Here is a 16154-nt window from a genome sequence, read left to right as displayed (position 1 = left end):
TGAATGAAACTGAGTTGTCAATATCAGCCAGACGATCCACCTGGCTCTACTAGAAACTAAAAAAATAAACTCAGTTCTGCTTTACAGCGCACGGTTGCATGAGCAGTGTTTTTCAGAACATGAGAGTGATCAGAAATTCTAAAATCCGTCCAAAAACAAGCATTGGTTACAGATGTGCCGTCTCTGAGTTAAAAAAAAAACGCAGAACCCTTTTCACAGCACAGAAGCTTGTTAGCATCTTGTTTCATCTATTGTGATTAGAGGGCTTTTACCCTCTAGAGATGTTAGCAGTGTTAGCATCAATTCAGATCGAACCACAATGTCAGTCTACTATGCTAATGGAATGCTACGTTGCCGTGTTGGTGGCGCTAACAGGACACCCCCTGGCTAGCAGGACACAGGAGGAAATACAGTTTTGTATCGCTGTGTGTTCCAAAAGTGTAACGTGAATATTTCCTTTTGAAATAAAGTGAGCTAGTCAGCATTAAACATCACTAAAATTCTCTGCTCACTGAGAGTTTGGCCCCAAGAGATGTGTGAGTATGTGTGTGTGTGTGTATGTTCCTAAGTAGGTCAGTGCAGGACGACTTGCTGTTAATGGCACGCACTAATGGAGAGAGTCATATTGGGTTTAATTTAGGGGCAGAAACAATGGACTTATAGCAGACGAACAGTGTGTTCATAGCAACTGCACGTGACTTCAGCATTTTCAGCCCAGCTACCACTCATGACAACCCAAGCCAAACTAACAGTCTGTCAGTTAAGCGAAACAGAACTCAGGAATGCTGGGCGGTATACAGGCCAAACAGTTCAAAATAAAAAACACACTATAAGAAAATGCATTTAGTGCATTTCGCCTTTCGACTCCAGCAACTGTTGTGAGGTTGGACAAGCACCTTATTAGGAAGACCTGCATACCTACTTATTCGTTCAATTATCTCATCAGCCAATATTGTGGTAGCAGTGCATTCAATCATGGAGATACAGGCCAGCAGCCTCAGATAATATTCACATCAACCATCAGAGTGGTACAAAATGTGACTAGACATGAACCATAATCTCAGAGGAATATTTTGAACATCTTGGAATTTATGGCACGAAGAATTGAGGCTGTTATGAGAGCAAAGGAAGGCCCTACCTGTGATATAAGAACACATTCGTAGGCAGAGCACCCAAATAATTGGGGGTTGTTTCACAAAGTTAGCTGGAAAAGTTGGAAATGGCCTAACATGACTGTTTTGTGTCTTTGAGCTGAATTTGTTTTACTGACTGGAAAAGATCACTTAGTGAAATAGCTTCTCCTGCATTGGCCAATCCATTCACTGTGTTTTTGACTGAAGCCATTAAGATCATCTACCTCTGCTACGGGATTTTCAGTCGATCTCTTATGGCTCTGATGGAATGACTGATGTGTTTGAAGGCCACCCAGGAATGAGTCTGACATTGAGAGGGATGCGTAGGCTGACACAGGGGGAGGGAATGAGAGGCCGAGTGTTTTTGGCTGTGCTGATGAGTAATTGCACTCACATATGCGCACTCTGTCTTTCTCTTTGTCCCCTTCAAATGCTCCTCACTTTTCTTCTGCCATCCATCATATCCCCACCTCTCCTTCTCGCCACACTGGGGAAGACTCTTGGATACTTCTAAGTATTTTTTTCTTTAGTCATCTCTGAGAGAATCCTGATTTCCTGCCTCATTCTATCCATCACTGTCTGTGCATCCATAACATGTCTGAGGTGTAGAGAGTACAGACTTCCTCAGCTCACTAATAGTTATACAGTGTCTTTATGGGCTGCTTTAGTGTACTGCGTATGCAAACACCACAGTTTCTGCAGAACTCCATAACTTGAGCCCCAAGTGAAAAGTGACAAATAAAAATGATCCTTATTGTATCCACTTCAAACAGGAGCAGGGTTTAAAGGGTACAATGATTCTTACAATCCTTTGCTGTGAATCATCTGAACCCAGTTGTTTTTCTATTATATTTAATTGGATGGAAAAGTTTTACCCTTAGATGTTTTTCTGCATTTGCATGAGGCACAGTTGTCAGTGATGTCATTATAAGAAAGCGCACAGAAACCTCATAATTAAAGCCCATGAAGTTCGAATGGTTCTCTACACACTAACTCGCACCTTTTAACTTTGTCAACCTTTGTCTCTGTTCAGTTAAGGCCCCTACTTTGTATTATCATCAGTATTATTAATGCTGTTCATAAAATGAACCATTAAATGTGGGAGAACACATAAGTAAGTGCAACATAACGTAACTAACCTGTGACTTAGGTCACAGAAGAATGATTTATATGCACAAATAAAGCAGTATACATCTATTGGAGATTATCGGAGATGCATATGTTATAATTACATGACCTGCATATATAGTGCAGTGAACAGAAAGTAGGAAGCCATTTCAGACTCCCCCGATGTTAGCTAGCATAGTTTTTTTCTGAAGTCTAACAGCAACACTCAAGAGACCAAGTACTTTCCAGTGCTTTCTTGACATTTCTGATCCCATTTTAAGACCAGAGACTATAATCATGACATACCGTTTTTGCCTGAGTACCTTGCACTGTCCTAAAAGTTTAAATAGTGCTAATGATGGTAAATATTCCTTCGGCATGTGTTCAAGGCTCATGCCTCCATCTTACTGCCGGACCTGCTACCTTCATTAAAAAAATCTCTTCCTCACAATCCAAGCAAAGCTAGCAGCCATGAATCACTGAAAAAATCATTCATATAATATGTAATCATACACACTTCTTATAACTCTTATAACATATATACCTTTTTTTAATGTCTCTCCATCTTTCCCTCGCTCTCTTGTTCTGTCACACACACATACACATCACACACACATCCACGCACATCCTCCTGACAGAGTTGACCATGGCCAGTTAAATGGCACTACACTGGAGTTATCAGCTCTGACGGTTTGATCTGGGGACAGGGTTAAGAGTTCACAGCCACATGTCCATTAGAGCCTTGGAACAGTGCACTACTGTCAGAAGGCTCCTGACACCTCATCTAGAGCTGTGCTTAGTAGTGACGACTTGTCTGAATTGTCTGATCATTACCTGTGATGGCAGACACAGGACGCGATATGTGACAGACTGTAGATTAAGTGCTCTACAGCTGTGAATATGGAGACGGCACTGGAAATATGTTTCTTAGTAAGTTTTAATGGAGTGATATTGAACCGGTATCGACTTACCTGGTGGTTTAGCTTAAGCTAGATCTTCTTGTCCTAAACATTATCTTTTTAACTACTTTTCTTTTATTAATTTTCTCCGGTTCTCTCAACTGACCAATCCATACTCCCCCCACAAATGCATACTGTTGTAGCAACAGTCTTTAAGGAATGCTATTGAAAAAAAAATTTCAAATCAATGAGAAAATGTAGCCCACTTTATTTAAATATATATAGTCACTGCAAAATACAGTTTTTCTTTGGGTGAGATGTTTCTTGTTTGCCAGCTTTCTGTAACTGCTTTCTCTCTCTTTCCTTAGCGGCATCTTTGCTGCCCCATCGCTTTGTTACAGTGCGCCGGGGCAGTCCTGCAGCTAGGAGCGGGCAGATCCGTCCAGGGGACCGTCTAGAGGCAGTGGAGGGACGCAGTGTGGTCACCCTGCCCCATAGAGAGCTGGCTCAGATACTACGCAGAGCTGGAAACACACTACGCCTCACTATTGTCCCACGTTCCAGTGCTAGTGAGTGCACTGTATTTACCTATCTACCTATGTAGTTAATCTACCTACCTATCTAAACCAACCCGGACCTTAATCTCTGTACCAAAATCTATTGCCTTTTAGCTTTGTCTACATTTTTTGTATATAAAAAAACACACACATACACACACACACACACACACACACACACACACACACACATTTTCTTCATTGATCTACTGCTGTGATCTTCAGTGACCTGACAGTTTTTATCTATGATGTTAGTCATTATTCAGATTCTTTGGGCCTCATTTTGTTTATTATGCTGTACTTTCTCAATTTCCACTTTCTATTCTCTCCTCTCTTTGCAACACTGTCCTCTGCCTCCATTCCTGTCTCAGACTCCTCCGAGCACTCAGACTATGATCCCAATTACAGAAGCCGGAAGTCTCAAAGGCTTAAACAAAAGGTGAGGCAAGATATCACCCTCTCTTGCTTGCTTTTAGACATGTTGTTATGGCAACACACGACACACGACAGTAACACTGTGTTTTCTCTCTCTCCCTTTCTTTCTCTCTCTCTCTCTCTCTGACACACACACAGCAGGACTCTTCACGGTACTACAGTGTGGATCTGGAGAGGGGGCCCACTGGATTTGGCTTCAGTCTGAGAGGTGGGAGTGAGTATAACATGGGTCTTTATGTTCTTGGCCTGATGGAGGGAGGACCAGCCTCACGCAGCCGCAAGATACAGGTGTGTGTGTTGTTTGTTATGCACTTTTTCAGGACAAATATGAAAACCAGAGAAATGTCAGCGCTAACAGAGCATTTTACTTTACTCTTACCATGTTTCCTGGTTTCTGATTAGGATATAGTTTCAGATTAGTTAGTTTAGTTGATTAGTTGAAAAAATCTAATTTTTGATTACATGCATACAAAAAATGTATTACATGCATACACAGAGCTGAACTGTGTATATGTATAATATGCATTATGTAGTTTTTGTTGAGGCATCAAAAAACTCATTGTACCAAATCTCTACTGTATTCTGTATTTGTGGTAGACTCCTTTGTCTATCTCTAAATTGCCAACAGACTAATCTGTTTGTTTCTTACTGATACATTTTTCAGGTGAGTGACCAGTTAGTGGAAATCAATGGCCACATCACAACAGGAATGACCCACAGTCAGGCCGTAGAGCAGATCAGGACCGCAGGCCAAAGGATCCACCTCGTCCTGAAGAAGGGCAACGGATACGTTCCTGACTATGGTAAGGCTGACTGTAGGGCAGAATTACATTTCTGATCAAAACATGAACACATCTACACAGACAGGCTTTATTTATTTAGCATATTAGTCACAGCTTGTTATATAATGAAGACAACAGATGTTCAAAAACAAAAAGAAAATCCATGCCTAATGATTTAAATAACCCGTAATAATAATAATAATAATAATTATTTAAATAACCCGTAGTTTAATAAATTCTAACACAAACAGATAGGACTGCTGATGTAGTTCTGCTCTAATACCACTAAACTGACACTTCTTGGTGTTTTAACTTTATCTCTTTAACAGCTCACTAACAACTGTTTCCCTCTGCTCTTTTCCTCTTGGGTTCTCTTTTTTTCTTTTATTCTTCCTTTGTATTTTATCACTGATAATAATATCCATTCCCCTTTTCTTAATTCTCTTCACTTTTACACATTCTTTCTTTTTATCCTTCTGATTTTTGGGTCATCCTGACTCGTGCTTCCTCCATGTTTTTTCATTTTCATTCTACACTTCTCCTTTCTTATCTGTGTTCCTCTTTCATCCTTGGTTTTCTTCTTTCTTAATTTTCTTCTTTTCGGTTTTCCCTGTCTGTGAGGGAAACTCCTGTACGTTTTTCTGTCTATCTCTGTCTCTCTTACTCAGTGGAACTTTCCAGTCTCTCTCTCTGTATGACCAACTCCAAGCTGGGCGAGCCTTGCTTCTATGTGATCGGGCGGACCGAGAACACGCGGTTGGTAGTCGTTCCTGTTAGTTCTCCCATTTTCCTGTTTTCTCTACATCGCTCTCTCCTGTTTTTCTGTCCTCTGATGTCTTTCTATAAGCGTGCTCACGCATCTTCTCCCTCTTGTCTTACTGTTTCTGTCGCTCATGCATGGCTGTCCACTGAGCGTCACTGTGCTATATTACCGGAATGTGACCTGCGAATGAAGTGACTTCCAATAGACGCAATGCAATTGGCTCTGATTATTTCCCAGTAAATGTTGCAGAGTAGTTTAGTGTCACTGTGTTTACTTTGTTTGGTGTCAGTTAAAAGTGCTGCTGAGGCCAATATATTCATTCTTATATACAAATTCTCATTCTTTGTCCAATACCAGTTTATGTTGACAATACGTTTATGCAGCAGAATTTGTGTTATCATATCAAAGGATTCCATTTCAGAGCTCTGCTTGACTTGACTAGATTTTAATGTGGGGCATGGTACATCCAAACATGGAAAGAGTTAATTAGGATCAATACTTGAACATATTGAATCCTCATGCCTCTAAATTTCTTAAAGGTCCCTTCAGAATATCTTGTCTGTATTTAACATTTAGTGGCATTCCTGGATAGCATAATATGTGAATTACGCAGTTTTTATATCTATAAGATTTTCTTTGTGTCTTTTTTATTGTAATTGCAATTCATATGGTATTTACTACAGCTGACAGAATTGCCACAAAGTGCAAAAAAAGCACCAAGTAAAACCTGTTTTTTAGGGTAAAAACCTTCTTAACTTTTAACTTTGGAAGTTTGGAATTTTAGTCCACTTTTATTTGTCCATTCATAATACAATTTAGAAACGACAAGTTGGTGTGTTAAATTGACAGCCCAGAGGGCTGGGGTAGAAGGTCAAGGGACAGGAGGAGGAGCTGAGGCTCATGTAACTTATCCCGAAACAGGCCAAAAGAAGACAGTAAGGATGATGATGATGAGGAGAAGGAGGAAAAGGAGGAGTATGGACCAATAGACAGAGTAAAAGATAAAAGGAGAGAGAGGCTACAGAAGAGGGAGAGGAGGAGTAAAAGCAAGGAAAGTAGGAGAAAACAAAAAAGAGAGGGAGAAGGAGAGGCCGGGAGAGAGGAGGAGCGGCAGGAAGAGAAGTATATTCTCCCCATCCCTAAGCACATTGAAAGATTTCCTTTGTGTTTCCTTTATTGTAATTGCTATTCATATGGCATTTACTACAGCTGACAGAATTGCCACAAAGTGCGTAAAAAGCACCAAGTAAAACTTGTTTTTTAGTCTTTCAGTGGAAGTTCACATTATTTTTCACTTTTATTTGTCCATTTATAACAATTTAGAAACGACAAGTTGGTGTGTTTAAATCACACGAAAACATAAAAAATTTAGGTTTTGTTCTAAAAGTGATGGTGTAAAATACCACTTGTACTGAGGTACACTTCAGTACAGTAGTTGATTTAATGATAAAATTATTATTTTAATCCAGTACAAAACTAAGCTTTAGTGTGTTTTTACAGTCTGACAGTAATAACTGCAAAGTGAAATGCTTTCTGTAATTGGCTGAAGTCCAGACCCAATCCACCTCACGCTAATGGAATAACAAAGCCTGCTAATAGACATGACAGTGTGCTGTTGTTATTATTATTGAATTCTGAGCCTGTTGTGTAATGCTGACAATGCATTAACATCCCAGCTATGACCTTTCAATCTTGTGGGTGGTGGTTTAAGGAAATTGCATGGACATGTTGTACTGTATTAATCATTTAGCAAGTCCCCTACAAATTATTATAAAGTCACACTTTATTTTGATGGTCCCCTACAGATAATATACACATCTACAAAATCAACTTTATTGAAAATCAAAAGCATCTACAACAAGTATTCCTTGCATTTGAGAAACCATTTAGGAGCCAAATGACATGTATGCAGTTGTGCTGGTTCTTTAAAGAACCACAGCTTTTACTAAAACTAAGAGTTAAGAGTACAGGGTTAGGTTTAGGTATAGAAGTTATGGTTAGGATTAGGAATCTAGCTACCCACTACTTGGTGGAGAACACTAACAGCATCTGCTGTTACAGATGCCAGTGCTGGCTAGCATCACGCTGAGTGATGTGTGTGGGGATTGGGGGGATGGGGGCAGTTATGCTCTCTGGGACTCCCAGCCACGGATGACTGATGCATCATCAAGATCGAACCTTATATTATCTCTCGGTGATATAGTGCTTAGACATCTGTACCACTCAGAAAACAATTTCATTTTGTTTAGAACTGCATTGCATTTAATAGATATTCATGTGAGTGTTAGTTAAACTAAAAGCTAATTTAGCACTTCTTGGTAGGGCCACCACATTCTGAATCTATCATTATAAGGTAAAATACCTGACCACCCTTGCCCTTTTCTTTCTCCCTCTGTCTATCACTTTCTCCAGGCCGTGATCACAGAGCAGCCGTCTCCTCCCTGTCCCCGGCCCTGCAGCCGAATCTGGTTGCAGTGAACCACCGCCGCGTGGATGCCACACCCAGTCCTCCAAGAGCAGCCAGGAGCCGCGGCCAGAGTAGGAGGACGGTGCAGCAGGGACGGGGGTCAGACCAGGAAGGGGAGGAGAGCCCTGACAGCCCAGAGGGCTGGAGTAGAAGGTCGAGGGACAGGAGGAGGAGCCGAGGCTCACGTAGCTTATCCCGAAACAGGACGAAAGAAGACAGTAAGGATGATGATGATGAGGAGGAGGAGGGTGAGGCTAAGGAGGAGGAGGAAGAGGAAGAGGAGGAGTATGGACCAATGGAGAGAGTAAAAGATAGGAGGAGAGAGAAGCTACAGAAGAGGGAGAAAAGGAGTAAAAGCAAGGAAAGTGGGAGAAAACAAAAAAGAGAGAGAGAAGGAGAGGCTGGGAGAGAGGAGGAGCGGCAGAAAGAGATGTATAATCTCCCCATCCCTAAGCAGAGATCGCCAAGTGAGCACTGGGAGGAGGAGAACGAGTGGGGGGAAGAGAAGGACGGGTCATTTCTCAGAGAAGGAGAGAGAGAGAACAAGATGGAGAGCGAGAGAGACAGTGGACGAAAGCTGGAGGGCGAGTCGGACAGCCACACAGAGCGAGTGACGTCCAACGAGTGGGGGAAGGAAAGAGTGTGGAAACACAAAGTGGATACCAGGCCTTACAGCACTCAGCAATCCAGCCTCGGCACCCCTGACGACAGCCTGTCCTCATGGGAACCCCCAGGGGACTCCAAATCCCAGCGGGCTCCTTTCTCCTTCCTCATGTCCCCTGAGCCAGGATACACAGATTCTGAATCTGAAGTGAGTGTTTCTGATGATAGTGTTTCTGCCTCCAGTCTCTCTGGCCTCTCTGTGTATTTGAACGAGGGCTACAGTTCAGGGGCCTCGAGCGTTTTACTGCCAGGCCCCTGGCTTAAACCCAGCCCACACACACTCAGCAGAGTAGTGGAGAGGAACAGACTGATGGAGAGAGGAAGCGGAGGAAGAAGAAGACAGAATTCGATCTCCTGAAGTTCTGTAGGAGGTCATTTTTTTGGTCATTTAATGTCATGTTATGCAAGGTGTCGACGAAGGCCTTTTTCGGACTGGATTAGTTTTACCTCTATAGTGGAACTTCACACAGTGCCATGTATGTTATATGTTATACAGTATGTTTATACAATTCTTTTTAGAGTAATCCAAAACTGAAAATTTTAACAAAACAAATATAATAAGGAACTATAATAACCATCCTTTGTAATTGTTTAGTGTGGCACTTGTGCAACACAAATGTGTCTGATCGGCTATGACCCTCGAGCTAAGATGCAGTCATTTTTGAGAACACTCATTTGGGAGACAGATCCATGTATAATCCAGCCAGTGAGATCCCAAAGAAATGGCATTACAACCTTCTCTAGTAAAACTAATCCAGTTCCAATAGTCCTCCTTTGTGCACATAAACATGACCAAAATGGCAAACACAGCAAATCTGAGGTTGGTTTTCATATTGGGCAGAACAGCTATACTGTGGTCTTTAGCATAAGCTAACTACAGAGAATATGCAGTGTTAACATATTTAAAAGGGTGAGATACAAAAAAGATACAAGTGTCTTACTTCTCTACACCCTCTCTCTCTCTCTCTCTCCCTCTTTCTCTGTCTCACCCATTATCCTTCCTTAGAGGTCTTAGAGTTTTCTGTCTCCATGTTAATTTTCGTACGGTGTGCCTGTCTCTTGTTCTGTTGAGGCTAAGTGAGTTCAGTGTCACCTGCTTATTCATCTAGCCTCTGCTCGCTCACCTCTTCTTTCTTTTATTTAATTTTTTACAATATCCTGACAGATAACAGATACTGGGTGATAAGGATGTAGTTCTGTCACAGAATGTAGAGCGAGCTTAAAGCAATAACATGCCTAAACCCAAACCTTATTTTTGATACATATATGAAATATATGAAATATATCTACATTTGCTCATTACAGATACTATAAAATGTTACACTAAATAATCTTATTGTACCACCCCTTTTTATCTTAAAAATCAAATATAAACGAACTATAACACAAGCATTTACTGGGTTTGGGGCCTGAGTTACATAGTTGTGTACTGAAAATGTATATGAATATATAGAGTCTGATATATGTACTGTATATACAATCATATATATTTTAAAGGACTGTGATAAGTGCTCTATAATATGTCGGTTTGAACCCTAGTCCAACAGGCTTTAAGCCCTCTAAGTGCCCCTTACTGTTGCTTTAGTTACTGAAATCTTGTCCTGTCCGTTGCCCTGCCCTCAATGACCACCGTTTGACCAACTGACTGAGCCTAAATGTCTTTGATCTACATCGTCAGATAACTAAAATGCTATGCAGAACTGAACTGAAGGGTTCATTGAGCACTTGAGAAAATACCACAGAGAGGCACTGGTTTGAGTCCCAAACACATACAAACAGGTGAGGTGTTTGAAACACTCTGCTGATTATACAGAACAATATTAATTTCCAAAATTCTACTCATTTCCAGTTACTACAAGAACTACTGCAGCTAACTATTTGTGTCGACATTCTCAAATCTTTCTTTAGGATCCCCTGGACAGCTCATGTTCATATGCATTGTAGAGTTAAAGTGGGGATACGCAGTAAAGAATACTGATTGCAGTAAAGAATGGTGCATTCAAGTTTTAGGTCAAAATGTAGGATTTAACAGTAATTATGTGTTATTTGAGGGCATACTGGGACAACGACTGGGACTTTGTGGACAAGGTGGACTCTTGAGCCAAGTATCCCTAAATATTGTAATGATGGCTCTGAGCCTTCCCACCTTTTTTTATGATATATTTGTTTAAATGCATTTTAAATGAAACACAAAACATCATAATAGGTAAATAGTGGCTTCTGTTGTCTGATACGGATCAGCATAAGTTCACATAACTAAAGTAATGTTTTGTGCTATGCTGTTTAACGATGCTGTAATTACAGTACAGTGCATCAGTGCTGTATATAAAGAACATATTACTGTGGAACCAATGTAGTTAACGTCTGTATAAGAAACACAGTAATATTTGGATCACAGCAGTGTACTGTCATTTTTAATTACAGTATTAGTACTGTAAATAAACAGCACTAGATGTTGCTGGAGAACTGTAAATTTACAGGCACATTTTTATAGGATAGAGCAGTATTTCTCAATCGTGGTCCTGGAGGCCCCCTGTCCTGCACACTTGCCTGCTACAAACACACCTTACTGAGCTGAAGAGCAGTAAATGTGCAGTTCAGTGGGCCTTCAGGATTGAGGTTGAGAAACTGCGTGGGGAGTGGGGGTGGAGGGTTGGGGTTTCAAGTAGCACGACATTGTGGGATTATAAGAGTACACTGGTCATTCTTCATTGTGTTTTCAAACATTGTTACACAATGACAGACTCACAAAATAGAGCTCTGTGTAGTTAACAGGAGAGAGTTTCAGACACTAGCCAGTGATAATGAAACAAGAAGGTATTTACAGCTCTGTGCTCCAGCTCAAGACACATCTCCATCCTTGTACTTTGACCTTCTTGCTGAGTCTGACGTTCTGTGCTGAGTGTAACGCATGAACTTGGGTTTCAGGATTTTAGTTTTCACCTCTTTCAACCAAAGACAGCAGAATATCTTTAAAGCTGGAAATACGAGTGTGTGTGCGTGTTTGCAATATGCAGTGGCTTCGAGCCAACTGTGAAAAGCATCTTTAGTGAACCCTTCCAGAGATGACCTTTTGTCTCTTTTGATGAAGAGCTTGTTGGCTGGAAAGAAAAAAAACGAGTGAGAGTGCATTCTGTGTTTGCGTCCTTACCTCATTAGGTGTAAATGATCAAGTAAGGGGACTGCTTATCGAAACCATGATCAACCCCCTGGATAGCCCTGATCCAGAGCAGACCATTTACTGTCCTTGTACCTTGGGAGAAATTATATGATGGACTTATAAAACATGCTTTAAATGCTTTAAAAGCTCCTTAAACTGCAGGTGTATTGTTTGGTTCTAGATCTTAAGACTTATATTATTTGTTAAATGCCATGAATTAAAAATGTATAGCAAGTATGGGCCCCACATATGAGCCTTTACAGTGGAAGGAGTTTAAATAACTAAGAGGTTACTTTATTAAATTATTTTATACTCAATTATAGAACAGTGCCAGATGCCAGATGCCAACCATGTACTACTACAGGCCTGTATGATGTCATCATTTTAAACCACTCAGATAGCAGATATATACACTACACACTCCCAGCAGGTCTGGGGTAAGTTTCTGTGGCAGTATGATGTGTGTGCTGTATGTACTAGACTAGAGGGACAGAATTTATAAACCTATCGTGAGCCAACGCCACATTAGTCTTTAGTCCCTTTCCCTCTTTTTGCAGTATACTGTATGTGCAGTGTAAAAATCAGAACTTCACGATTTCTCTGTAGTCATGTATGGCCATGTATTTACTGTAAATAGATATAAATATGAATGTCTAAAAAAGTGTACAGTTTATTATTGACATTAAATGACATGAAAATACTATATTGCTTTATTTCTGTTTTGGATTATGTTATCAACTGTAACCCAAATGCAGGTACCAAATTATATTAATATGTAATAAAGAGTCCATGTATCTACCATAACCCAGCAGTTATTTGGTGTCTTGTTTGAAATGCTGTCAGTGAAATATTACTATGCCATAATTACAAAATATTACAATGTTCTTGGAACAGTGTAAAAAAATTGCAATGCTATGTGGCTCTGTTGTGAGCTGTCATGGTGATCAACCAAACAGAGCAGAGCTTTTCAAACTATTTACAAGCACATCATAAAAGCACAAAAGCATGCCTAATCCTGGTTCAGAACTACAGTGAAGTAAATGAGCAAGAAACAAGTTTACTTATTTTTAAACAAAGTGGTATTTTGTTTCTGACTGGCACAATAGAAAAGTCCCCTGGAATTATAAGGAGGAAAGGGTGTGTTTTTGTGTTTTAAAAAATTTAATTTAATAAAAACTTAACACCACCAAAAACATTAATACCACTTGCCTAATACTGAGTAGGTCCCCCTTGAGGCGCCACAACAGATCTGAGCATTTGACGCATGGACTCCACAAGACCTCTGAAGATGTCCTGTGGTATCTGGAACTAAGATGTTAGCAGTAGATCCTGCACGTCCTGTAAGTTGTGGAGTGGGGCCTCCATGGATTGCATCAATGAGCTTTAGGTGCCTATGACCCTGTCCACAGGTGTTTCCTTTCTTGCACCATTTTTGGTAGGTATACCGGGAACATCCCACAAGACCTGCTTTTAACACATCACCTTTAACAACTCTTCACTTGCTTCCTAATATGTCCCACCTATCGACAGATGCCACTATAGATGAAAATAATCAATGCCTTTCACTTCACCTGTCAGTGGTATTTATGTTAAGGCTGACCGGTATAATACCTGAGTATAATAAAAGAGTACAATCACTCCAGTTTCCCCATATGAGATGGCAATGGCTGATGCTTTGTTTACTACGTTTTTTTGGGTTCCCCCTCCTCACTCTGCCTGGAAAACCACATGGACCAGCTCCAGTTTGCTGGCGGCCAGTATAATAATGGTACAGCACACAGCATGCTTGTAAGATGCTATTTTCCTTTCTGAACAGTAGATGGAAGCAAAGCATTTCATGAAAATGCACAGAACCTGTCATAAAGGAGCGCTCAGCTACCCCCCTCACAGGAGTCAAGACTAACTGATGCTTGTCCGAGAGTACACTTCATCACAAAATGTACCTGCAGCTAATATTTTCAAATTGTTGTTTTTTTTATTAATAATGATTAATAATAATAATTTACACCGATTAGACATGACATTAAAACCACCTGTCTAATATTGTGTGGATCATCCTAGTACTGTGCCACAAAAACAGCTCTGACCCTGTGAGACATAGCCAGCATTAACAGTTTCAGCATTTTGGGCTTCAGTAGCTCTTCTTTGGAATCAGAGCAGATGGACTAGCTTTTGCTCCCCATACGCATCAACGAGCTTTAAGCACCCATGTCACTGTCACTGGTTCACTGGATAACCTTTCTTGGAGCACTTTGGTAGGTACTGACCACTCACTGCATACCACAAGACCTGTGTGATGTTTCAGAGCCAGTTCTGACCCGGCCATCTAGCTATCATGATTTGACTCTTGAAAACACTTGCCCCTTTTTTCAGCTTCCAACACATCACCTCCAAAAACACTGTTCACTTCTGATATCCCCTCAATGCTCCTTAATCTTTATGTAAGAATTACCTGAGTGCTCTTTTGGCGTAGGCTTTACAAAGAGAAGGCACTTGAAGATCCAGAAAGAGTTCTTCTGTTGTCTCAAGAGCTCTTGAATGCCCCTTTTGGCAAAGAACCTTTCAAGAGAACCAAAAGAGCCTGTCACTGAGTTTGATCCATCTTGGTTATCCATACTAATACTATAGTCATCCTCAAAACAGGCAGCAGAAAATAAAGATACACTGGCAACAAGTACAGGACAACATAAGCATTTATGTACTCTGCCTTGTCTGTCTCCTCTTAGGAGAAAACCGATTACGTTATTGAGAGACAAACAGACAGACGTTGAGGGGTTTACTCAGTGAAACAGGAGGATTCCTCAGGTTTGTAGTCTGTCAATAAGTGCAAAACTTTTGTGAACTTTTGCTACTGAGTGAAGTCTGAGCTTTCGCAACTTTCGCAATAAATCCTTCATACCAAGTTAAAGACCCCCAAGCTTTTTCAACAAATCCTTATCCCCATATACCATACATCTGAGGAAATGCAGACTTGCTGGTCCCACTGAATTAATGTGCAAGCAACACTAACGGGTGATACATTTAGTTCAGTGGTCACCAGCCTGCCTCCTGGAGAAGTCGAGGTTCAACCCTATCCACTTCACCAACTGAACAGATCCACTGTTTTTTTTTGCCAGCTGGGTGTGTTTGTCTGATTGTTTATTGGTTTGTTTTAGGGCAGAAGGTGATCTGATGTGTTTTTATGGTTAGAACTGATGTAACATATCGCTTTTTTAAAGCATTCCAGTGATCATTAAATTATTATAAAAGTATTTATTTTGGTGAAGCTGACAAACTACTGTTTTATGGTGCAGGATGCAGGAAATTGAACTGGTTCTAATACTTAGGCTTCATTTAAAATGTTTGAGTTGAACAATTACTTGTTGTTCAACTCAACATGAAGTGATTTTTTTTAGCTTACCATTTTCTACAGTGAAGATTGCCTACACCCGCGCCTCCTGTCACTGTCTAGAACAGCCTGACTTAAAAAAAATACATCCAACAGTAACAGTAAAAAAACAAACAAAACACACACATCCTGAATATGCTGACCAAGTACAATTATTTCAGTTCAGTGAGCACCCATTCGTCAGATAGGTTAACCAACTGTCCAAATTGCCTTGCATAGGGCAAGCAAGTCAAAGTGAAAATCTTGTTTCCCAGATAGTTAATATACTGAGACGTTTTCATCCATGCTTAACCTGAACATTTTGTGTAATCGATTCTTGGAATCTACTTGGATCAACTAAAACATTTTGAGGACTAATCGTCTCTAAAATATGGCTCTAATCTTCAAATTGACCAGAAGCATCCAATCCAGGGTAGTTCCCATTTACCCCAGATAAAATAGGAAGCATTTTTTTGCACAAAGCATTTGCACTAATAACTTTACTACCTCACTGGACTCAATATTTATTACACACTGCAGAATTTGCACACTACCGGCAATTATCTATTATTCTCTGTCTGCACTGTGTTGTGTTGTCTGTCTGCACTTGTTTGTGTTGCACTGTCTATGTTGCACCATGGTCCTGGAGGAACGTTGTTTCGTTTCACTGTGTACTCTGTATGTAGTTGAAATGACAATAAAACCCACTTGACTTGACTTGACTTGACTCCACTACCAGCCAACATCCACATGGGGATGAACTCAGTTAGGCTATCCATACACGACCCCCATACACTGGACTGATGTTGTGTACTTGTGCC

At 40.5% G+C, this 16154-nt stretch overlaps 1 protein-coding gene across 1 annotated transcript in view; it reads left to right on the top strand.

The window, feature by feature from the left end:
• Window positions 1–12750, top strand: part of magixb (MAGI family member, X-linked b) — a 74458-nt gene extending 61708 nt beyond the window's left edge. Inside the window, exons 13-17 of the mRNA XM_072682341.1 lie at window positions 3508–3708; window positions 4068–4135; window positions 4273–4419; window positions 4796–4934; window positions 8089–12750. Of these exons, the coding sequence (XP_072538442.1) occupies window positions 3508–3708; window positions 4068–4135; window positions 4273–4419; window positions 4796–4934; window positions 8089–9164 (1631 nt within the window). The 3' untranslated portion in view covers window positions 9165–12750. The remainder of the gene's footprint in view (window positions 1–3507; window positions 3709–4067; window positions 4136–4272; window positions 4420–4795; window positions 4935–8088) is intronic.
• Window positions 12751–16154: the final 3404 nt, after the last annotated feature.

Source organism: Salminus brasiliensis, chromosome 6, assembly GCF_030463535.1.
Source record: "Salminus brasiliensis chromosome 6, fSalBra1.hap2, whole genome shotgun sequence".
NCBI classification, from domain to species: Eukaryota; Metazoa; Chordata; class Actinopteri; order Characiformes; family Bryconidae; genus Salminus; species Salminus brasiliensis.
The sequence above is the reverse complement of the archived record's forward strand: the minus strand, read 5'-3'. Positions and strand labels throughout refer to the sequence as shown.